This window comes from Cajanus cajan, chromosome 7 (genome assembly GCF_000230855.2).
Source record: "Cajanus cajan strain Asha chromosome 7, NIPB_CcT2T_4, whole genome shotgun sequence".
NCBI classification, from domain to species: Eukaryota; Viridiplantae; Streptophyta; class Magnoliopsida; order Fabales; family Fabaceae; genus Cajanus; species Cajanus cajan.
The window spans coordinates 2,276,324-2,301,408 of record NC_138523.1 but is presented as its reverse complement, the minus strand read 5'-3'; the positions used below and the strand labels follow the sequence as shown (position 1 = coordinate 2,301,408).

Genomic DNA, 25,085 nt, shown 5'->3' with positions numbered 1-25,085 from the left:
TACGTAACACTTTTCATAAATGACGACGAAAAAGGACTACTACAGTACAATTTACAACTGGCAGGAGCAGAATTTGTAATTTAATGTCTTTTAATTTATGAGTTGTATGATTTGAATAGACATTTTCATCAAGGACGGAGCCAAGGGGGACCTACGGGTGCCACGGCCCCCCCAACAATTTTAATTTTTTTTTATATACATATATATTACTATATGGCACCCCCTATTTTTAATATAAACTCATATGTATAATTAAATGAATAACCCAAATTTATTTTTTTATTCAACTTTTGGACTTCTGGTACGGCCTGCTATGTGGTATCACTTTGGAATTTTTTTTTTTTTAAAAAAATGTAGCGCCTCATTTGATCATTCCAATTCTCGGCCCCCCAGTATTGAAATCCTGGCTCCGTCCCTGATTTTCATTCCTCTCCATCAACATTTTTGATAAGCAATGACGGATCCAGAAATTTTAGATAATAGGAATAGTATTTATTTATATATTAATAATATTAAAAATTTTACATATAAATTTTAAAAGTATAAATATATATTATAATTATTTTTTACAAGCTTTTATAATTATGATTATGATTAAGGATGAAAATAAGTTAGATTAGACTATGCTATATTATAATTTAGTAGATATGAATTTAACCTTTTTTTATAAAAAAAAATATGTCTTAAAAATGATTTATTTATTTATCATAGATATTTTTTATATGTTTGATTAAAACTACAATCCTAAAAATATACTTTATAACAATTTAATACTAATAAAAATATAAAAATAAATATATTAAATTGTATAAAAATCAAGTTTAATTTATTAATAATATAAACATGTTTTTAATATATAATATAATATTTTAGATGATAATTTATTTTAAAACATTTTATAATAAAAATTTTAAATAGAGCATAAATCTTCTAATCTTTTCTATTTTATTTTTTTTAATTAATGTATCCAATCTTACAATCTTTACTATTTTGATTTTTTTAATCAATGTATACATAAATATAAAGTACAAAAAGTAAACATATATGCCACAAATTTTATTTATCAAAAAATAAACTTTTTAAAAAAATTAATTTGTTATTAAAGAGTATTCTTTATCACATATAAGAACTAACCTCCTTCAAAAGTTTGATAAATATCAAATAAATGAACAACTCTTTTAAATTTATATTTTATATATATAATAATTTAAATATATATTTATCTTATTAGAATATAATTTTTATTTTAAAAATATATTATTTTTTGAATATAATATATATATATATATATATATATATGTGTGTGTGTGTAAAATGGTAGTGGAGGCATGTGTCCCCACTCTCCTCTCATGAGAGTCTTAAACTTTTAATAATAATTTTATGATGACAGGAATATAATTGTTACTAAATATTAATCATTAAAAGTTATTATTTATTAGTCATTATTTTATATGTTTAATCGATTTAATAATTTAGTGAATCTTTATGATCATTTTATATATATGTGTCAATAATAATATTAATGATTATAAATATATACCAGTGATTATTTAATTACTGGTAAGAAAAATAATCACCATTTATATAATTTTTGAAGGATAGAGAATCACTACAAAAAGTTAACCTGTTTTATTCTCTCTCAAGTCTTGTGTCATTATTAAAAAAAAAAAAAACATATTCAGAATTTACGGAAGGGATAATGTTTTTATTAAAATCATGGTATTTGACATGAATAGTTATTTCATATTTGTAATTTTTAGATCAAAAATTCAAAATGTAAAACAATATCAAAGAAATAAATATTACAAGAATGTGAACAATGTGCTCGTCTGGTCGACATTACAGTAAATTACTGTAAGCAGCTTCAAAAATTGCAACCCGTCCATAAATGGTGACGACTGTGCCTAAAATTTTCCATCTTGGGATACTGCCCACCAAAGTTGAACACTTCATATTTTTTACGATTTCCGATGATGGTACACTCGTGGCAGTGTGATGAAAATATTAAACTTATCTTATAAATACTTTAATTCATTTAAAAATAAGTATTTTCATTTGGGATAAAGATATACATTTTTCTTAATTTCTTCTTGTGCATCTATAAATATATTATAAACAACTCTTCTCTGAAAAGATGAAAAAATTTAACTATCCCGAAATATTAAAAATTTTGTCTTCACATTGAAATTATGACATTTAATTAATTGTGCGATTACTTTAATTTTTAGCTTTGTCTGATACATTTTGTTAAGGAAGTACTAGAAAATTAGAGTGGCAACTACAGAAAATATAGAATTGAGAAAATAAAATGTTTCATTCATACTGGTAAAAGAAGAAAATACACTTAAAGTAGCAAAATGGTACTGTGTTATTACGGTCTCAACCAAACGGTGTAGTTGGAATTGGGCATGCACAGGCAAGAGCTTTAGTGTAGAGCTTTGGGTAATAAATGGTTAATGGAATTGGAGGTTGGAGGATTAATGTGAGGTAGATTGAACGATGAGATGGGGCAACAAAGTCCATGACAAATGGAGTTACGAGTAAAGGAGGGTTGTCATCACTACAAGGTGGAGAGGAACACTTTGAGGAGATAGAGAATACACCCTAAATTTTTTTAAATAAATTAAAGATTAGATCATATTTTTAGTTGCTTTAATTATTTTTAGAGTTTAATTTAATTTTACTATTTTTAAAAATTTTAATCTAATTATTTAATTTTCAAAAAATGATCCAAGTTATTTTTTTGGCTAAATTAACATTAATGATGTTAATAAAATTAGGTGAAAGAAAAATATCAAACATTTTTTCAAATTTAGAGGACCAAATTGAATATTTTAAAAATACTGAATCAAATTGAACGTTTTAAAAATATAGGGACCGAATTGAATAAAATTTTATCTTAACATTTTTTTGTCTAGATAAATTTAAATTTTATTTTAATTACTTACTTTAATAAGATCATGAATGTCAACAAATTGAATAGTTGGAATTAAGAAAAAAAATGATCATAAAATTAAGGAATTATCTAATATAAGAAAATATTAAATAGGTAAAAAAAATTCATATTTATCTAAATAAAAAATGTCAGTTAAATTTTTGTTCAATTTAGTCTCTCTATTTATAAAATGTTCAATTTGATCCCACTATTTTTTTAATGTTTATTTTGGTCTTATAATTTTCAAATCATGTTCAATGATGCCCTCCCATTAGGTTTCATTAACAATGTTAATGTCAATTTGAACAGAAAGATAACATTAAGCATTTTTATAAAAAATAAAATAAAAAAATCAAAGAACCAAATTAAACAATTTAAAAATAATGAGACCAAATTGAATATTAAAATTAAATAAAGGGATCGTTAGTCTAAATTAAGAGGATATTTTATTAATTAAAAGAGATTTTATAAAATAGCTAGAGACTTTTAAAATAATTATGAGTGTTTTTAATTAAATAAAGGAATGTTTGTAAAATTATTTTGTTATATAAGTATTTGAAGGAAAATATGTGTTTTAATTAATTTTATGATTAAATGTATTGGAAAAGATATGATTTAGATCCTAGGTTATTTAAAATATATTTTATTATATTTCAAAAGAAAATAAGAGTAGGAGTAGTTTCATAAATTAGGCTTTTAAGTGTAGACAACATTGACTTCTTATTTTTCCTGTTTACATTATTCTCTTCATGCTCTGAAAAAATCGAGTAATTGCCTAAAGATTTAGAAAGTGGTCACTCCATATGCTTGCATTTGTTTGAGTTTGTTAATCAATGTAAGGAGAGAGTGAGTATTCTCACTCTAGGATGTTGGTTATATGTTGAGTAATGAAATTGGCCCTCAATCTCTTTTTTGTTATTGTATGTGGAAAAGGAGAAATATCAATTTTGATTTATAAGCTGCCAATTTGTATTTCGTACTACAGAGAAGGTTATATCCTCTTTATGCTAAGCACGATAAAAAAACCATGCCAAACGTGATAAGGTAAGAATTAGTGCAACATATAACCCCCACGTCGCCCTTACTGTCATCCTATATACATATTAAAGAAAGGACTTTCATTAAATGACCTTTATTGGCATGCACCTAAAGATATGAATGATCTAAGAACTCACACCACACTTTTCATTAAAATGGAAGAATACAAAGCAAGTCAACACAAAAGTTGGTCCTCAACCAACATTAAGAGTGAGCCCTAAGCTAAAAAGATTGTGCACGCACAATGAAAGTTACTTCAAAAATGGTAGGCCCCTAAACCACCAAGGTACAATAACTATAATTCCTTATTGCTCCCCACACAAATGTGTTTGAGGAAGCCTTTAGCACTGTCGCAACCGAGATCGCGACGAGACGGCGAAAAATAAATTAAAAAATAAGGAGTCGCCACCAATGTTATTTTTTACGGAAAAATATTGGAAAAACCACAAAATAGAAAATGGTCTACAAAAACAAGATTTTTGAGTTCGGGAGTCGATTACGTGTGAGGAAAGTATTAGCACCTCACAACGTTTGTCCTAAGACGATTACCTTTAATTAATTAAACAAATTATTTATAATTATAAAATATTTATCACACTAAAATGATCAAATATATTTTATTTAACTAATGCATTTATAAAAAATATAATATTATTATTTTTTGGCTTGACAAGATTTATTTCATGCTCCTACGTATCTCCATATGCAATAGAGAATCAGAGCCACGTAGTTCTTTGAAGAAAATATTTGTGTGTTAATATTTTTTAATTAAATTTTATTTTTGTTAAATATAGAATTCTTGAATTGTCTCAGCTCATTCACCCTAAAAATATAAAATTGACTGAGGTGTACACCAAAGTCAACTCAATAAAATTTTAATTATAATTATTACTATAGATATTATTATCTTAAAATATTTTTTGGTTGGACATTTTTGTTTTTGGAGAAAAAAATTTAAAAGATAAGTTATCACAACGTGTACTTTAAATTCAAAGGTTAAAAAGATGTCACATCAAATTAACCATTCCTCCAATAAAATTTTTGATACAATAATTTCAAATATTTATATTGAATATTGTAACACTATATTTTGATATTTAATCACATTTTGAATTTAAATAAAGACTAATGACAGATATTACCAATATAAACAGAAAATAAAAAATAAAAAAAAGTGAGTTCAATATACTCACAATTCTTCGCTAAAGAAGTGGTAACTTGCTGGTCTCTTCCTCTGGGTTCCCTCTGGTCTTCAGAGAGTGTAGAAGAAGAAGAAGAAGTCCAAAGTAGAGATGTGTGAGTGTGTGTGTGTGGCCCTTTGGGAAGGCCAAGGTGTTGCTATTTATAGACTTTCAGGAGTGACCGGAACGGCCCGTTCTAAATTTGAAACGACCGTTTTGGGGGTTGCATCTTTACTCATAATGGTCATTTTTGGAACGGCCCGTTCTGGGCTAGAATTTATAGGTCATTTTGGAAGGTTGGAACAACTTGTTCCAGTTTGAAAACGGCCCGTGCTGGGCTAGAATTTATAGGTCATTTTGGAAAGTTGGAACGGCCCATTCCAGTTTGGGAACGACCCGTTCTGGGTTAGAATTTATAGGTCTTTTTGGAAGGTTGGAACTGCCCGTTCTGGATACTAAAATCACATTAAAATTACTAAATTACCCTCCATAAAAGTATGAAATTACATTTGGCTTCCATATTTTTTGTCTTTTTTATTCTTTCTTGTATATACCTTTTTTGCTATTTTTTAAAAACAAAATTAATATTTTCCAGACGAAATTGGTACAAGCATACATATTCACTCTCCTTGAGCTTGGATGACCTCACGAGGATGTCAACCATAACGACCATTTTTGTTACCACATGATCAGTTAACACACCAATAAAGAGTGTTGGGCACTTCGCGATGATATAAAGAACTTATTCGAGCGAGCCACCTCAAGCAGTTCGTCTAAAGGGACAATCACTAAGAAGGTTGCCCCTAGGGTTGAGCATGAAGTCTAAAAAGGGACAACAAGTGCCAATGATACAGGCACGACCATAGCCCCCCAAAAGAGGACACTAATAGCCCCAAACAATAAGGAAGGTAGAGTCAAAGGTGTCATACACAATATTGATGCTATATTTGCAAGCAATGACCCCACCAATTCTTCATGCGAAAGACATTTTAAAACCATCAATAGTGCCACCATCGCACATGATAAGTTACCTAGATCTCTACCTTTGATTACTTTTATTGACGAAAATTTCCTAGGCATGGATCCAAATTATGACGATCCTATGGTTATCCCTATCCAAATTGCCAATTAGGAAGTGCAAAAAATCCTCATGGACTATAAGGTAGCTCGACCAACATCCTATATTGGAACACATTTCTCAAAATGCAACTGCCAAGTGATGATGTCAAGCCATATAACGAACCCTTTCTACAATTTGTAGGTGAATAAGTCAACAAAAGGTGTAACAACCCGCCATAGCCGTCATACTACGCAACACACAACTAATTACGCATATACATATACTAAAACAGTAATATAATATAAGCACATCTACATCTCATGAATATGAACAACTATGTTGCTTGTCCAACAACTATATACAAATACATATAGTTAAGTATCTACCAACAACTGGTAGTCTACAAAATAAAATCCAACTCCAAGCACCACTTGTGGCTCCATTGCTACTCTCCAGCCTATTACTGCCTTGCTCCCATACAACGGATCATCGCAATCCAAACCATATGAAACATGCAAGGGTAAGCTAGGTAAAATAAACAACTCATATAATCCAAACCATATGTATGCAACACATCAACACATAATTTCATTTTTCACATGCAATGCAAGCAACAAACAACACATATGCTACACATCTTAACAACACTTCAACAATACAACACATATCAACATTGTATCAACACATCAACACATATGCGTCGTCACCCATTTCAACTCGGAGATCTCCTACAACACAAGGTGAGTAGTCTAAGTGGCTAGGTCCTACCGAACCGACAACACAACCTTTTTAGGTTTTCTAGGTAAACAACAAATTTGGATAAAAATCCACAACACGATAACAGTTACTCAGACTTTGTCACTTAAACAAGGAAGTGTAGTACTATGTTAGGATAGGACAACTGGATTTAGGTCTACCACGACATTAACTAGCTCAACTAAGCCACCTATGGGATTAGCCTGCTAACTATCCTCCAAATACTATAACCCTCTAATACTTGATTAGGAACTAAGTTTCTGACTTCGTACTTTACTTGAATTGGCTGCTTGTAATCGGTATAGCTCGACCTGGCCCCTATACTATGGTCACTTTGTACACGTGTACCTCGACCTTGCCCACACACAAGATCAACTAAGTCCTAGAGGAGAACAACACAACATCCACTCCAAAGGGCAACTTCCTCAAAAGGGTTTTTTAACAAATTGGGCTCTCAGAGCACCATAACTATCTCAATCCGCACAATGGGATGAGTAACTTCAAAAACATCTCCCCTAGTCCTAGTGATCAACAACTCATCATCACAGCTCAATCAACACACAACTCAGCAACACAGTTCAGCTCAACAACTCAAAATAACAACACAACAACTCATTATATTTTCAGTACAACAACTCAGTCAACACATAACTTTTCAATTCATATCATCTTTACTCAACTTCACAATTAGTTTACAACACAATGCTCAACATGCATCTCAACGTCTCACAACTCAATCATCACTACTCATATTTGACTTTCTACTCATAATACCTCTCAATGTAACCATACAACTTCACCACACAATTATCAACATATAACCCATCAACATTCAACACCTAAAGTTCCTTATCATACAACATCTCTACAACTTATTCATCTTCATTTAACAATAATACAACTCAAACAACAAGCTTTAGACGTATAAGTCATTCATCAAGCAAACAACCAACTCATTTGGAAAAGAAATTTACTAAGCTAAGTCCCCACGCTTAGTACAGAAACTCACACTCAGCCTCAGCCTTCTAAAGGCACAACTCAACTCTCAGGCTAAGCCCAGGATTCCACGCTCAGCGTCAGCCTTCCAGAGGCACACTCACTCTCATGCTAAGCCTAAAATCCCACACTTAACCTCGGAGTTCCAACAACATTTCAAAATTGTCACGCTAAGCGTGAAAATCCATGCTTAACGTCCCAAACCCAAAAATTCATACCAGTAAATGAACAACTACATCTCAAATTCCTCTCAACCCATGCAATGATCAAAACATGCAACCCCAAAATCCTTTAATCCCAACAACATACAACTCAAAATTTAGAAGAAAAGCAGCATGCATTGACAATAACTCAAGGAAATCATCACATTTCAATCTTACATCAAGAACAACCAAAAACCCCAATTTCAACATAAAATCCCTTAAATCAAACCCTCAACTGCAGATTTCATCAATTTATCAACATTAAACCTTCGATTCGTTAAATGGCCTCACGTTTTCAACCCAAAACCCCAAAGGGAGAAGAAGAAGAAGATGGAATGGAAATCCAACTCCGGTCTAAAGAGAAGGGAGAAGAAGTGTCTGCACGACTCCGGGGTTGAAGAAGAAGAAGAATGGACGATGAACCTTGCTTCACAGCCTTAGTTCTCACCACCTCAGCCTTGGGGGAAAGAAAACAACAATAAAGGTTTAGATGTTTGAGAGATAATGAGAGTGAAGGAGGTTCACGGGTCTTACAAAAGGGGCTACACATAGAACTTTTGACCAAATTCGACAATGACAAATGCACCAAGTCACTAAGGGTGAAATATTTATTAGTGGATACAGTGACCTCCTACAATGTCATACTTGGGGAACCTTCCCTCAACGCCCTAGGTTGTGTAGTATTCACACCCCACCTCATGATGAAATTCCCGACCAATGATAAGAGAATAGCCATAATCTGAGCTAACCAATGAATGGAACAGAAATGTTACACTAAAAGCCTGAAAATCACCCTAAGACATACAACCAACCCACCTACCAATAAAAATACAGTGACATTCACAAGTTCACCACATACTGGCTATACAAATCAATTCGCATCTCAACTTCAAGAGTCACAAGGGAAGTCACCCTCTAAACATCAAGCAATCCCTATTTAACATACTACTTTAGCTCAACAATGTCATCTGATTATATATTATTTTTCTTATCTTAGTCTTATTTTTCTTTTTCCTTAAATAAAGTGTTTTTGGCTAAGAGGGTTTTAATGAAGCACACCAAGACAACTACAATTCTTCAATATCAATAAAAGTTGCCTCTTCGATCCTTCATTCACAATAATGTATATGCACACATTCTTTACCCACACGTATTCGCCTCTCAAATTCAAATGCAATTTTTTAGCAAATGAGCTCTCGCGCCCTAACAAATTCACACGAACTTTCGACTTTAGATGCGATTTTAGAGCAAACGAGCTCTTGCAACCTAAAAAATTCAAACAAACTTTTGAGTTTAGACATAATTTTCAAGCAAATAAGCTCTCGCACCCTAAAAAATTCACATAAACTTTTGAGTTTGAACACGATTTTTGAACAAACAAGCTCTTGCACCCTGACAAATTTGCATGAACTTTCAATTTTAAACATGATTTTCGAGCAAATGAGCTTTCGCACCCCTACAAAATACATATGAACTCCCAAGTTCAAACATGATTTTTGAGCAAATCAACTCTTGCACCCTCACAAATACACCCAAACTTTTGTATTCAAACACGATTTTTAAGCAAACTAGCTTTTATGCCCTCACAAAAAAACATGGACTTTTGAGTTTGGACGCAATTTGTGAGCAAACTAGTTGTAGTGCAAATAAACAACAACAATATTTGCACTCACACCTTGACCCAACAATTTTCAAAGTCATTAAGCAACAAACTCTCGTAAATATGCTTTCTCACACATCACACATATATCACACAAATAATAACCCTTGGGGAAACACGAGGCCTTTCCCCTTGTCAACAATATCAACGAGGCTAGGCCCCTCATTTAACCCCACCTGGATTTGGTACACCACCAACCATCTTCCCTTCCTCAACAACAAGTTCCCCTTTAATCTCCCAAGCATTTGCGCTCACATGTTTCATCTCCACATTCATTGTAGTCTTATAAACCACCTAGCCTTGACTCGAGCTCACCACTTTTGGTTTCTTCGCAAGTGGAGATTTCATCCTCTAGTTAGTCACAACAACTAGATTACTCGCCCCATGCAAGTTTGACTTCTTTGGCAACTACGACATTGGACAACCAACAACCCTCAAAACAATAATATTTTTTTGTCACCACCTTCTCCTCAATAGTCCTAACCACAATCGTTGCCTTTACTTGTCACCATCAACCTTGAACTTCGTTTTCAATTGTTTTCACATGCTCTTCTTTATCAATCCAGGGCACAAATAAACAACGTATTAATATAAAACACAACAATCAACAATAACAGAGCAAAACCAAATAAAAAAACTTGACACAACCACACTCACCCCCAAAAACTCAGTCTAGATTGACAACGTTTAACAATACAAGCATAAACTTCAAATATAAAGAACAAGGTAACTTAACCAACTCCAAGCACTAATTAACATCAACCTTTGTAATCCCTATTTTTTCTTCACCAATGGGATTTATGAGGATTCCCCCTCCAATACCAAGAAAACTTAGCTGCCTTGTTCGGGTCTTGAAACATGACATTCTACCCCTATGTAGACATAATCACTCTTGAAACCCTTGAATGACTAGGCAAATAGGCTGAAAAAACCGTTATTATTCCACTTGTTTAATGAAATCCAACCTACAAGAGGGTCCACTTTCATTTGATAAAAGAACAGGAACATGACCAAAGTTGGCTCTATCCCAATATATGTACACAACTCTTGAAAGGCTCTAAAAAGCATCCAACTACTGAGATGAAGTTGGCTCAATGCAACATTGTCCGGCTTAGAAATGAATATTCCAAATCACTAAACGATAGTGTAACCCCAATATTCTAAAGAACATAGTGATACATATACATGAACGAGCAACAACCTCACCAAAATCTTTAAGATTTTGCATGACTTTTTTTCCTTTTTTTTTGCTTTTTTTTTTCTTTGTTCTCTCTTTTAAATATTTTTCTCTCGCCTTACTTGCTTCTTTCTTATATTCTTCTTTTCTCTCTCGTCATTCTTGCTTCTTCTTCTTTTTCTTTGATAATGACTCTCATAATGAAAATGAAGTTTTTAATTTACGCCAATTTTTAATTCAAGGCCTCTATTTTTATTTAAGATACAAGCTAAAATCGTATTAGTATGTAACACTACACAATTTTCTTCACAAAGAATATCATTATGAAAATTTTCCAATTGAATTAATGGACGAGTCTTCATCTTTAATGCTATCAGTTAATGAAGACCATAGTTTTGAACATATTGTTCAAACTCAAGTGCATGAGAAGATGTGAATGCATGGAAGACTAGTATAACTTTAGATATGTGAAGAAATGTTAGTTAGGAGGACATTAAAGTCAATTATTTGTCAAAAAATAGAAAAAATTGTATTAGTTTTGATTTTCTTTATTATTTATGTTATATTTTTTATTTATTTAATCTTGTAGTATTACAAATATATATTTTTTCTGTGAAATTCCTAAAATCCTTTAAGATCTTATAATATAAATCCATCAAAATCCATTAAATTTTGAATTAAAATTCTAGTTTTAAAAAAAATTAAAAATCATAACATTCCTATAAAAATTTTTAAAATTCATTAAAATTCACAGAACTATTTTATGGTAAAATTGTCTTTCAAAATCATAATCCAATACACTTCCTACAAAATATGAGATTGACGAAATTATTTTATTATAATGTCTTTATATTTAATGGGTTTAGAATGTGTAAAATAATGAACATAAATATATGTAATTTCTATTATCAAATTTAATCTTATTATTAGTAGAAACTCATATATCAAATTTGTTTCTGCAATATAATTTTATGATTTATAATATTTCATCAATTATATTTAAATTTTTAATGTTAGCATTTTAATTAGTAATTAATGTAATTTATTAATTTTTAGGTTAAATTATATTTTTAGGTGAAATAATTATTTTTAATGTATTGACTAATTTTACAATAATACACGTGCATGACACATACACATATATAGTGTATATTAAATATTCTTAAGCAATTCAATTTTTCATGGTATAAAAAAAAGTAATTAAATATTTCATATTCATCCCAACACTATCTATCAAATTTAAATACATTAAATTTTAGAAAAAAAATGATAAGGCTTTCATTGCAAATGTTGCAAATGTTTTCGCATGTAGACATTTCTCTTGAGATTATTGTCGATGTTAATCTTATTCAATAAATTTACAAAAATTAGACATCAAAAAGATTTTAAGTGTCGAAAAATGAAGTATTGAGTTTATATTATATGTTGCAATGTATAAATTAGTTCATATGAACAAAATATATTTATAAATTAATTTTCTATGATTTCATAATAAAATTTGTATTATAAAAAATATATATTAAATGTATTAATTTATGGATACTATAATCATCTTTTTTATTATCATAAAATAAAAATTTAACAATAATTTTAAAATATAAGTAATATATGTTTTAAAACATGAAAAATAATAAAAATAATTTATTTTTAATATATTATTTTATAAAAATATATTTTAAATTAAATACATGTGAATACCAATGCCGGTAAGAGTTAATATTGAAAAAATAATTTTACTCTTACAAGATTTATAATAAAATTAAAAAAATAATATAAAATTTAAAATTAGTTATAATATCAACCATTTCTTTAATCATAATTATTATTGTACTATTGTTCTGTATCCATTAAAAAAAATTAATTTACACAAACAAATAATTATTTTTAAGAAAAATAGTTTTTTGCAAACGAATGTATGTTAGGTTTTGGGCCGGTGTTGTGCCGAAATACAAAGCCCTGGAAGCATAACCTGATCGTTGGTGTTAGAGTTGTTGGAAGAGAGAGAGATGGCAACAAGTGAAGAAGTGGTTGCGGCGGCGCCGGCACCGGAGGCAGGGTTGAAGCATAAACTTGAGCGGAAATGGACCTTTTGGTGTGACAACCAATCCAAACCCAAACAGGGTGCTGCTTGGGGCACCTCTCTTCGCAAGGTCTACACCTTCGACACCGTTGAAGAGTTTTGGTGGTAATCTTCTTTTCTCTCACCCCAATTCTCATTTTTTTATGAATTAAATCCAAGCATGCAATCTGGAATCTTATATTATATGAATTCTTATTATGGGCTTGATTGTGATTGATGCCACTATTTAGTTATTAATTAAAAATAAAAAGGATTGATTTTTATGGATCTTAGGAGAGAAACCCTTAAAGGGTCTTCATCTTTTGTTGCTAAAATGGGGATTTATGGTTTTTAATATTTTTTGTATGATTTAAGTGTTGGTTGATTATTGGAAGAAATGACTTTGATGTGGGAAATGTTGTTGGTGGGTGTAGTTTGTGTGATCAGGTATTCAAGCCCAGCAAGTTGCAAAACAATGCGGATTTTCACTTGTTCAAGGCTGGGATTGAACCGAAGTGGGAAGATCCTGAGTGTGCCAATGGAGGAAAGTGGTCTGTCACTAACAACAGCAACAGGAAGGCTAACCTTGATAACATGTGGCTTGAAACTGTAATTGATTATTGTTTTTTTTTATGGTTTTGTTTTGGGGTTTAGAGAATATGGGGAGATCTGGTGTTTATTTGTGATTGTTCTTCTGAATAGTTGATGGCTTTGGTTGGGGAGCAATTTGAGGATGCTGAGGACATATGCGGCGTGGTTGCGAGTGTGCGCCAGTGGCAGGACAAACTTTCGTTGTGGACAAAGACAGCGGCAAATGAGGCTGCCCAGGTTTGTTAATTGTTATTATTTTGTAGATGATAATTGCAACTGCAACTTTATGTGCTGTTCTGTTATCTTGTCTGTGTATGATTTCCTGTTGTTGAATATTGATTATGAAAGGCTTGAAATGTGAAGTGGAAATTATGATTGGATTCCCTACTATATCTTCCTTTCTTCAAATTATCAATTATCAATCAATTTGGTCGGTTCCCAAGAGTTGGATAGAATAGACTCCTCCTTTTCAAAAAAAAACTGTAATAGACGCGTCACTGAAATGCATCAAATATTTTGATTACACTTTCGTTGTTGATGCCTTGCTCTGGCTACTACAATCTAGTGCTTGTTGAAGAGGAAACTTTAGCATATTGTTTTCCTTACTTTTCCCATCAGAGTATTTTCTTGTGGTAGTTCCTTTGCAAGGCTTAAACACCGATGATGTAGGTAACCACAACTCTACAGTATTCTTTGATGTGCCTCTGTTTCTCAAAGTAGTTAATGACAGAATGTGGCATGAAGTGATCACCCCAAAAATGCCAGTGGCATAGCTAATTGGGAAGGGTTGCTACACTGTAGATAGCAGATGTGTAATGTATTATAAAAACTGATTAGTTTTGTGATATGCACACAATTGATACTAAAAACTAAGACACATGTAAATTATCAACACACCGCTCTGCCTTCTAGTTTCAGCTGTATTGTATGATCCTTCTCAGACACATAATTGTTGCTATTGTGGCTATAAATATCCTCATACCATAGGGCACTATTTCTTATAATTGGAATTTGAGCCTTTGGTTTCAGCACTGTTGCATGATCTTGTCCCATATGTGGTGGTAGACCTTGAGGGGCAGGGGCTTGGATGACATCTTGATACTTATCTAAAACACCTTGTATGGTGCTTCCTCTTCAACCTCTCTCGCAGGTTGATCAGCAATATGTCTGATCTCTAAAATGAATCCTTGTTGATCCCATGTGGCTCCCTTAATGAACTTTATGGATGCGCAGGTTTACCTTAATTCAGGTTCTGCCTTAAAGCACTTTTGTCTTACTATCCTCCTTCAATGTCCAAACCATTGAAATTAGTTTGATCTATCCCAAACCAACCAACCATTCTAACCTGAGGACTTTGCGTGCTCCCCATAAACCAAATAAGAAGTTCTGCTGAATTACAATATCCTGCAACCTTCAATGTGATAGAATTGGATCAGGGTAATATGAAAAGGAAAGCGGAAGAATGAAACAGACAAAGAATGAGAGTGTGTATTGACTGGTGAGTCATGACGAGAGAATTACAGAGAAAGAACATGTAGGTAATTTCAGGAACCTGACCACTCCCTCCCACTCAATGTGTAAAACCTTTCTTGACCCTATCTTTACACCCTCTGCAACTTTTAGTAAGGTATGCTGCTAAATGTGGTTTAGGTGAATTGGAGACGTGAAAATGGTAGAAAAAAGTATGATGTGCTTGATATAGGTGAAAATTTGGTGTGCCTGTTTTTGAGGTGCGGATGATGAGAATTTAGTGTGAATTGTAAGGGCCTGTATGCTTTGAGTGTTTCCTGTTTTCATTTTCAAGAAAACAAGATTTAGAAAACATCTTTCAAAAATATTTCTGAAAACGCAACCTTTTCTCTCATGCTAGCCATGGCTACTCCTGGCTACTACTCCCCTATGGATTTGGTGCCTAGTTGTGGATTATGGAGGATTGAGGTTTCGATTACCTGTAACTCATGTGGCAGCCAGCACAAGTTGTGTTTTTTCTCTGATGCGTATTACTGTTACTTCCAAGATTTAATTATTCACTTTCTTTATGTGTTGACAGTGTGTGACGTGGTTTACCTCTTGAGAATTTGAAATGTTTCTACTTGTGCACTCTTTATCTCTGTATGTTTTCCTTTTTGTTTACCGATCTCTGTTCTAGTATAGTGGAATGAACGATACTTGTTTAACTTTTGTGTACTGCATTTTGTGGATAATATTTGGTTTTTGTGTGTTTTCCATATTCATTTAACTTTCTGCTGATAACTTGCTGGATAAAATGCTAGAATCATAAACTTGTATAGATCATTATGATTTTGTAGTGTCTGATTACCTTATTCTAAATATATTATCATTGTTATTCAAAATTTGTTTGTAAACTTAATATAAAAAGTATTTTATAAACTTTTATTAAAAATGGTTAAACTGTACACGTTTTCAATATTTCCATTTTCTGAAAACAGAAAACAAATAGTCTGCCAAACAAGTTTTCCATGTCTTAAGTTTTTCGAAAATAAAAACTATTTTTAGAAGAAAAAAAAAAAAAACAAGTAATGAAAATAAAGAACATTTTTGATAATGAAATGGACCCAAAGTGCTGTAAATGATCAACGGTGATTTCTTATACAGCTTTCTACTTATACCAGGATCTGATTTCTCACATCTTACTAGAGTATGCCAGTTTCTAATCCTTTTGTAAATAACCTCCTACATTCTTTTTTGGTAACAGCAGCCATATTATTTTACATGTCAAATACATCTGTTAATATTAGTTGGTAATTATTTCATCGTGTATAAATCTGTCATATATTATACCTCGAGTACCAAAATCGTAGTAGTGCTTTTCTAAGCAAATACAACGTTCCTTCGGCCATAAATCATGTTCATTTTTCTGATCCTCCAAAACTCAGCATGACATTAGATGTGAGACATTTTGTTTTGGAATTTATTTTGCAGATGAGCATTGGAAGGAAGTGGAAGGAAATCATTGATGTGACCGACAAGATAACATATAACTTTCATGTAAACACATGCTCTTAAATTTCGATTGAATGATGTAATGCATAAATATCTATGATTATGACATCTCTAGTTGTTACAGGATGATTCAAGAACCAAAGGAGCAACAAAGGGTCGATACACCGTATAAGCACTGCTGGAGCACCTTGCGCTTGTGCTGCTGGCAAGGCTGTAGGCCTGTAGTGATGATATCTTCATCAATCATCATGTGCCATATGTATTAGAACATACTACTTTTTTGGTTGAAGGGCTAGTTTTACTTTTGGGTGTTGAACACCATACTCATCTCGTTTTTGAAATGGTCTGTCAAATTTTTCTTGAGGGTTCATTTGTATTTTTATCATGCCACACTCCAAAAGCTTTAGTCATTCAATATGCCGACTTCAGTTTAGCATGAGTTTACTATTTGTTGCTTGTTGTACAATCATAAAACCGCCATTGTTTTGTTGAGTGTATGGCCCTGATCTAAAATTAAGATGAAAACGAAGGATTTCATATGGCGATGGTAGACATTTATATAAATCCTTCCGAAGGACCGTAAGCGAATAATGACTCACATACGAATCTCATTTATCTAAATTAATTCATTTACATTTTTGTAAGTTGGATTGACTCATTAGGATGGATTGGGTAATGTTTTTTAACCTATTATAATTGGATTGGATAATGGGTCAATGGATTTGTCAATAGATTTGTTACTAGATGGATTCAACTAATCTAACTTGTAAAAAATTATTCAATTAAATTTAAAATATTACACGTCATACAACATATAATATACTTTAAATGAGTTTATATTAAGTTTTGTTGAGTTGATGTATGCAAAAGAAAAGACTACAATTGAAGAAAGTGTGGAACAAGAAGAATAATTTAATTTTTCTTGTTATGTAATTTTAAATTTGTTATGTTAATGACGTAATATTTGTTAATTTAGAATATTAATATTAATTTGTGGTTTCTTATTTGTAATTGTTGTAATACTTATATTTTGAATCAAGTATTGAAATTTGAATTAAGCATTTTTTTTTGTTTATGTTTCATTTTTTAAAATATATTTATTTTTTAATTGTTTAACTTGATGACTCAATTTGACCCAACTTAATTGGAGTTTGGTTAAGTTGTTTTTAAAATAGTTCACAAATCTAACTTAATTAAGTTTAATTGGGCTAGGTAAAAAAAAATTCAAATTTGATCCAACCCGGTTACATCTTATCCAATTGGATGAAATAAGGTGTTTTTTTGTTGCTTTAATTACTATTTTATATAATAAAGTTTTAATGTAGGCTTTCAAAGTTTAGCATCATCAAGGAGTCATCTGTTTGTAATAAAAAAATTTAAATTAGGTAAGACACAATTTCATGCAAACTAATTTCTTTTAAAATTTTCAGTTAAATAACGGATTGTCTACTTCATCCTCAACTTTTAAAGATTTATTTTGTCAGTAAATTATTTTCTCAATTGTTCAAAATATGGACAAAAAACCTCTTGAATACTGACTATTTGTTTTTATGTATTTGTATTCAAAATTGACACTCTTGGGATATTTTACAAAAACATGTATGCATGTTCTTATATTATGAGATAAGTCCAAATAAATTACACCTAAGTTCTTCTAAATGGGGTTTAAAAAGGTAAAATAATAATAATAATAATAATAATAATAATAATAATAAACTTTTTTTATAAGTTAAAATTAACTTATGTACTTAATTTTTAATATGTATAAGTTAATTTTAGTTAATAAAAGAAATTTAATTTATTCTACTTATTTATTTATTTTCTTCTATAAGTATTAAAAATAAATTTTTTCAAATAAAGCCTTGAATGATTGACTGATTTGATGGTTTAATAATTAGTTCTTAAAATTTTAGTTTGAGAGACTTGGTCAAATTGATTAATGGGGTGGTTGATGGTTAAATGGTCAGGGCAACTAGTTTTATTCTATTGCTAAACCAAGATAAAGAATATATATATATAAATTTAAGGGTATGATAAATTTTAATTGGAATTTGTTCTTTTTAGCTAGTTGTTCTCTAATTAAACAAGAAAAATATATGGAATAAGTGTCTTAATTATAAAAATATATGGACTAAGAATATATTTGAATATAAGGTAAATTTTTTTTTTTTATTTCTTTACTAAAAATAATATTTTTAGTAGAGAAGTTCTCAAAAACGCTTTTAAACTTGTACCTAAACAGATTCTAATTGGAATTTGGTCATATATTTTTTCTTTTTTTCAATTCCTATAGATTCATGTGTGCATGGCAAGCATGTCCAGGAGGTCACTATGTTACAAAGTATTTCATTCTTTGGAATCATTTCAAATTAATAATTTCAACCGAAAAGTAAAAAGCCCATTAACATGAAACCAAAGGCAACCTTGTTGTTTTGATTGAAACTAATGTTGAAGTGAAAAATACATTCAGTGCGCAAAAGAAGATAGCCAAACATTCTGTGACTCGTGAGCATTCGTTTAGGTATGTTTAGTATGTAAACCTCAAACTAAACATACCTTAAGTGTGGAGAGAGTTCAAGATCGCTTGGCTGGTTGGAAAAGCAAATTGTTAAATAGAGCTAGTTGTATAACTCTTGCAAAATCAATGTTAACTGCCATCTCGAATTATGCCATGCAGAATTGTTGGGTTCTTGAAGGTATTTGTGATCATATTGATAATACAATCAATAGATTGATTTGGAGTAAGCCTATGCTCATTGGGTCAGTTGAAAAACTATAACCCTTCCCAAGAAGAATGGAGGTTAATTTGGGTGTTGGATCTACTAGAAACATCAATATTTCCCTTCTTGGCAAGCATGTGTGGAGAGCTTAATTCATGAGCATGATCAATTGTGGGTTCAAATGCTCCAAGCCAAAGTATATTCGCCATTTTAATATTCTCCAAGTAGACACTCACACAGGTGGCTCCTTCTCATGGACCTCTATTGTTAAAGCTGCTAGCATGCTCAAGGAAGGTTTCATGATCTGTATTGGTAAAGGGGACGTGTCTCACTGAATCCATATTACTGTTGTGGAATGGAAGTACTTAAAATCAAATTGAATGATGAAGACAATTCATTTCATATTGCAACTGTCACCTTATAATTTGACATTTCCCATGAAATCATGCTATGAAGTAAAAGAAAAGGAGGAGGAAAACACAAGTCTTTTAGCTAGAATCAAATTGTATATCATCGTAATAATTCTGTTCAAGTTCTTGAGAAATCATCGCTAATGTTTGCAATAAAATGAAGTTTTGTGAAGATATACTCATTTTTTGTCTGTATATTCACAAAAGTCAAATTCAAGCAGAAATATTATCAGTTCAATATGAAGGTAATTATGGATTTTATTTGACTTTCTTTTCATTCATTTACCAAAAGAGGTTACAAACCAACCAATGTAATATTTTTTTTATTCCAAAAAAGGAAAAATATTTCATTCAAGCTTTAATAATGTTCTCTCTTTTTGTTCTTTTTTTTTCTTTCAAAACCAACCAATCATTTTAAGGCTTTTAATTACAACTTAAGCGTCTCTGGGAAAGATTATTTTCTCATTTTTCAACTCTTTTTATAGAATAAAAAGTTGTTTACGAAAAAAGCTGGTTGTTTGGGAAATTAGTTAAAATTTATAAACTTTTTTTTTTTGAAAAATAAGTTGTTTTATAAAACTGAAAATTTGAAGCTTATGATGATACATATAAAAAAATACTCTCTTTTTTTTAAATTTTTAAGCTAATTAACTACATAAAAATTATTTTTTGGTGTATTCAAATAAAATTAAATATTTTAAAATTTCTTTTTAGCAAATTTACCTAAACAAAATTTTATTTTAATTATAATCAATTATAGAAATAATTGATTATTAAAATAATATAATTTTCATAGATTTTTCAAACACACCCTAAGTGTGAAATAGTTAGAATTTTCCTTCAACAAGTCGTTGTTTATTGAATGATTACTTATGCTAATGATTAAAAGATTATATAAATGATGATGTTGGAAATAAAATTGATCGATTAATAATTTTACTCTTATCACCTACTACCTTTGGACCTATATATAAGTAACAAAGATTAATTTTACATAGATTAAGAAAGTTAATTAAATATATTTAATTTTTACAATTTTATATAAAATATATATTATATTTTTTAAATTTCATTAAGCATATTTATTGTAGATAGAACTAACATAGTAATACACTTGTGCTCCTTACAAATGAGTTTTTTTTTAAGAACAACCTCCCACTTTTCCAATAATATTGTCGTTATTTAATCAAAACGGTTACGTGTAATCAGGGTTTTGCAGAAAAAAAGTGTTTTAGTTTAATATAATGAAACTTAATTTTTTTTAAAAGTGAAGATATATTTAAATTTAAAATAAAAATATATTAATCATTAATTTAAAAATTAATTAATTTGTAAAATATACAATATATAGATTAAAATTAATACTATATATATTATTAATTTTTAGTATTATTTTTCAATTAAATTGAGTTTTATCTTAGTAGTCTAATCCATGTAATAAAAGCTCGCATTAAGAATCAACATGTTAGCCAAGTAAAACTTCAAATTCTAATAAGAAAATAACATATAAAAAAAAACAACTTAAAAAAAAAAAAAATCTAATTATATCCTTTCCTTAGTCCATACACAATTAGGTATTGTTTCCAAGATTAGCATTATGTTTAAATACCCATTTTGATAATAAAGTTTAATAAATGACACATGACTTTTAGATGGCCAGGGTCAAAACATGATTATTTGTTAACTTGAAAGTACTCTTGTTTATATTTTCAGATATCAAGAAGAACTATACATCAAGCTAGCACCAATGCATCATTAGTATCTGAATTTGGTTTAACAGGAAGCACATTTTTTTCATGATCAGGATGTATAATAGTTGGAAACAGAAGGTGTAGTTGAATCTGATCAACAACAAAGTATGAACCTATCAAGCAGCATCTGATCATATAATTTGGGAAAATAATCTGAGGTTTTAGAGGAATCAAGGACAGAAGTTGAAATAGGATAAACTTTTCTTACTAAAATAGTTCACAAAAAGGGCAACGAAAAAAATGTGAAAAATATGGTGTATAAATAACATTGCTTTGTCCCTTGTATCACCGTTGATATATAGAGCACCTCTGGTTTTATAACATTTCATGTATCAGGAGAACAAAATAAGAGAACATTACTTAAGAATGAAAAATCACATCTAGAGAGACAAGTTCCTAGTTTACATTCTGCTGTCAATTGAAAACCATCAAGTTTAAACTTGAAACTTTCTCACATGGTAATTACAAAATGTGGGGAACATTTGCTAATCTATCATGCAAGAAACCCAAGCCATTCTCCATTCTTCTTGGCCAACCTGATCAGCCCTTGTCTCTGTTTTGCATCTGCTCCTATTGATTTGCAGAATTCCGTGATCACCTAACATTTCAAAGGTTCAAAGTTCAGCATAAATGACATGTTTCATGCCTACATCAATGTTATTCATTAAAAAAACATGGCCGACAACATTTTGAAACAGTTGCTTGAACAAAATTCTCAATTTCTTTTCCCTCAAATCAAATCTTGAATGCCTTTCTTTGGGTAATTTAGGGGGGAAAATGGTAATTATGGACCCCTTATAACATATTGGTGTTTTCTAAGTTGTCTTAGAACCCCTTAACATATTAGTCTTTTGTAATTGGTCATTCAAGATGTGTACTATATAAGTGTAGTCCGTTTCCCCTTAATTCAATTTATTCTTAAAATTTCAAATGCCCCAACAATGTTAACAAACCTCAAACCAGATCAACACAAAGGATAGTTAACGTTGGGGGAAAAATGGATCCAAATTCATTTGTTCTCCAATCTTTTATTCTTAACCTTTCTACATGTCAGTGTTTTCATATTCATCTCACTTTCATAGATTCTACTTGTACTTCTGTTTCAACAGATTCCAAAATCCTTCAATCTAACCAAGCTTGAACCAGATAAACTACACACATAACATAATAAGCCTAATTCACATTTGAATACAAACTTAGAAGAATTTTTTTGAGAACTTATCCATCGAAAATAAATTAAAGAGCTTTTTCTGTTAGAGAAGCTGTCTTCCTAAGTTAAAATTTTCACCACCCCACAAACAAAATTCTCAAATCAAGCAAAAGGGTAACACCAACTACTGACAAGAACATAAAATTTCACCTGGGAGTGCAAAGCAATGGCTTTGCCCCTAAGCTGGTTGAAACGCTTCTTGCCAATGATGTTACGAGTGACCACCACAAGAGGTGCAAAGATACCTTTCCCTTCATTGACATTCTTCATCATGGGTTGCAACCTCACTGGCTTTCCCCTCCCCATGCGAACTTGTGATGGCACTGACTTGGCCAGCGTGGCGTAATCATCACCAACAATTGAAGTGCCCCAGCTTCCATAGAAGGAAGAACCAACACACCCACTTGCAGAAATTGAAGTGGCCATTTGTTTATGCTTCCTTACCTCTTTGCTGTGTGAATATAACAAGACTAGAGGTGCTTTTGTTTTAGCCTCTTGGAGCCTGAGATAGATGGTTCTAATGGCTTATATTTTGGGTGTGAAAGAAGGGATATTTCATATTTGTGTGTAAATCGGAGAGCCAGTGGTTTGGAATTGGACTATAGTGTGAATCACAACATAGAAGCATTTGGAGCCACACATATTGGTGGCTTGGATTTTTAGTTTTATTATTATGTGCTTGAAAAGTATATAACTCAAATATGACTTGTATAGTGTCACAACTTTATGGTCCCAGTAACTCAGGAGAAGATCTGAATCTCAAATTCTACTGGATTGCTCGTATTTTCTAGGGTCATCATCTAACCCACCTATTAGCCCTTCATTATTCACGAGTTTTAAGTGAACCAAAACAAATGGTTCTTATCGAAACATGTTATTTATAAATAAATTGGGTAAATCGCTATCATAATCATAACTTTTTTTTTTTTTTTATAAAAAAAACTTACTATTGTTGATATTTTTATGAGTTAATCATTCGTATACCGTCAATATAAAGTTTTTTACACTGATAACTAATCATATCTTTTAAAGTTACTTATTTTATTATTATTTCATTAAATAAGTAATTAACATGACACTATTAAAAAAAGATATGATTGGTTGTCATTGTAAAATGTATATGTAATTAACTCTTTTTATATACTAACATTTCATCATTATTATTTTTGTAAAAAAAATAAAAACTTATACATACTATTTTAACTAGGGATGGCAATGGGGCAGGTCGGGTACTGGTTTCATGATACCCGTCCTTGTCCCCGCGAGTCAAACCTATCCCCGTCCTCATACCCATACCCGTCGGGTATATGATTTTTATCTCCATCCCCGTCTCCGTCGGATATCAGGTATACTCATACCCGTACCCATACCCATCAATTTTTTTATTTTTTATTTTTTGTAAAAAAATATATGATATTTTTAAATTATTTTTTATTATATTATAATTATAATTAGGTTATTTCTCTATCTCATATTATAATAAATAATCACACATAAAAAATTATTAAAATTTAATATAATTAAATTGAAAGTAGGTATTAAATTAAAAATGAGAACAAGGACGGATACGAGTACAGGGCGGATAAGTACATACCCGTACCCGTACCCGATTTAATATATCAAATTTTACCCGTACCCGTACCCGTACTCGTACCCAATCAAACCAGGTAAAGTCAGGACGAGTTCGGGTATTACTCGCGAGTACGGATATATTTGTCATCTCTAATTTCAACTCCAATCATTACATTAAATCATTATATAAAAAATACCTTTAATTTTTGTTTAGCACAAGATCATAAAGAAGGAATACCAAATTAAATAATTATATAAAAAATACCTTTAATTTTTGTTTAGCACAAGATCATAAAGAAGGAATACCAAATAAAAGTCTGAAGCATGTTTAAATATAAATATAATTTTTTTCAAACATTTTTTTATTAAAAAAAATCTTTAATTTCAATAAAGAAACATTCAATTCTCTTAAATCTATATGCAAATAAGCCTTTAATTAAGTTTGTACAAGTCGAATTTTCGATCATGTACTTATAAGAATTCTAACACTAAAGTATGGTTTTATAGAAAGAAAATGAGTGTGTATAATTTATGTAATATTTATACATTGTTAAAAATCATTACACGATTAATTAATTAAAAATTACTTTAAATATAATTTTTAAATAATTATTATAATAGTTAATAATTTTTTTATTATGTGAAAATAACAATCATTGATTGAATGAAGTGTAAAGAAATATTTTAGTTAAAGTATTATAATTTGAGCTGTTAATTTGAGTATGATTTGATGGGTCTGTTCAGTTAGTTCACAAATGAGATCAAGTTAGACCTTAAAAATGATTACCTAAATAGAATCAGA

At 30.6% G+C, this 25,085-nt stretch overlaps 2 protein-coding genes across 2 annotated transcripts; one reads left to right on the top strand and one right to left on the bottom strand.

Moving 5' to 3' along the window:
- Positions 1–12,938: 12,938 nt before the first annotated feature.
- Positions 12,939–17,053, top strand: LSP1 (Eukaryotic initiation factor 4E protein). Its single transcript, XM_020372896.3, has 5 exons — positions 12,939–13,191; positions 13,500–13,674; positions 13,768–13,893; positions 16,600–16,665; positions 16,745–17,053. The coding sequence occupies exons 1-5, from the start codon at positions 13,013–13,015 to the stop codon at positions 16,790–16,792; spliced, it is 594 nt and encodes a 197-aa protein (XP_020228485.1). The 5' UTR covers positions 12,939–13,012; the 3' UTR covers positions 16,793–17,053.
- A 4,689-nt stretch (positions 17,054–21,742) lies between these two features.
- PGR5 (proton gradient regulation 5) lies at positions 21,743–23,282 on the bottom strand. The gene is made up of 2 exons (XM_020371585.3): positions 22,862–23,282; positions 21,743–22,099 (listed from the first exon to the last, which is right to left on the bottom strand). The coding sequence occupies exons 1-2, from the start codon at positions 23,135–23,137 to the stop codon at positions 21,995–21,997; spliced, it is 381 nt and encodes a 126-aa protein (XP_020227174.1). The 5' UTR covers positions 23,138–23,282; the 3' UTR covers positions 21,743–21,994.
- Between the last annotated feature and the right edge of the window lie 1,803 nt (positions 23,283–25,085).

What these genes read in the sequence shown, in the direction of transcription:
- LSP1 (XM_020372896.3), top strand. Translation starts at nt 13,013, where the DNA reads ATGGCAACAAGTGAAGAAGTGGTTGCGGCGGCGCCGGCACCGGAGGCA. An exon ending in ACCGTTGAAGAGTTTTGGTG is followed by an intron (nt 13,192 to 13,499) that starts GTAATCTTCTTT and finishes TGGTGGGTGTAG; the next exon opens with TTTGTGTGATCAGGTATTCA. An exon ending in CGGCAAATGAGGCTGCCCAG is followed by an intron (nt 13,894 to 16,599) that starts GTTTGTTAATTG and finishes TTTATTTTGCAG; the next exon opens with ATGAGCATTGGAAGGAAGTG.
- PGR5 (XM_020371585.3), bottom strand. Translation starts at nt 23,137, where the DNA reads ATGGCCACTTCAATTTCTGCAAGTGGGTGTGTTGGTTCTTCCTTCTAT. An exon ending in CCATTGCTTTGCACTCCCAG is followed by an intron (nt 22,100 to 22,861) that starts GTGAAATTTTAT and finishes TTGAAATGTTAG; the next exon opens with GTGATCACGGAATTCTGCAA.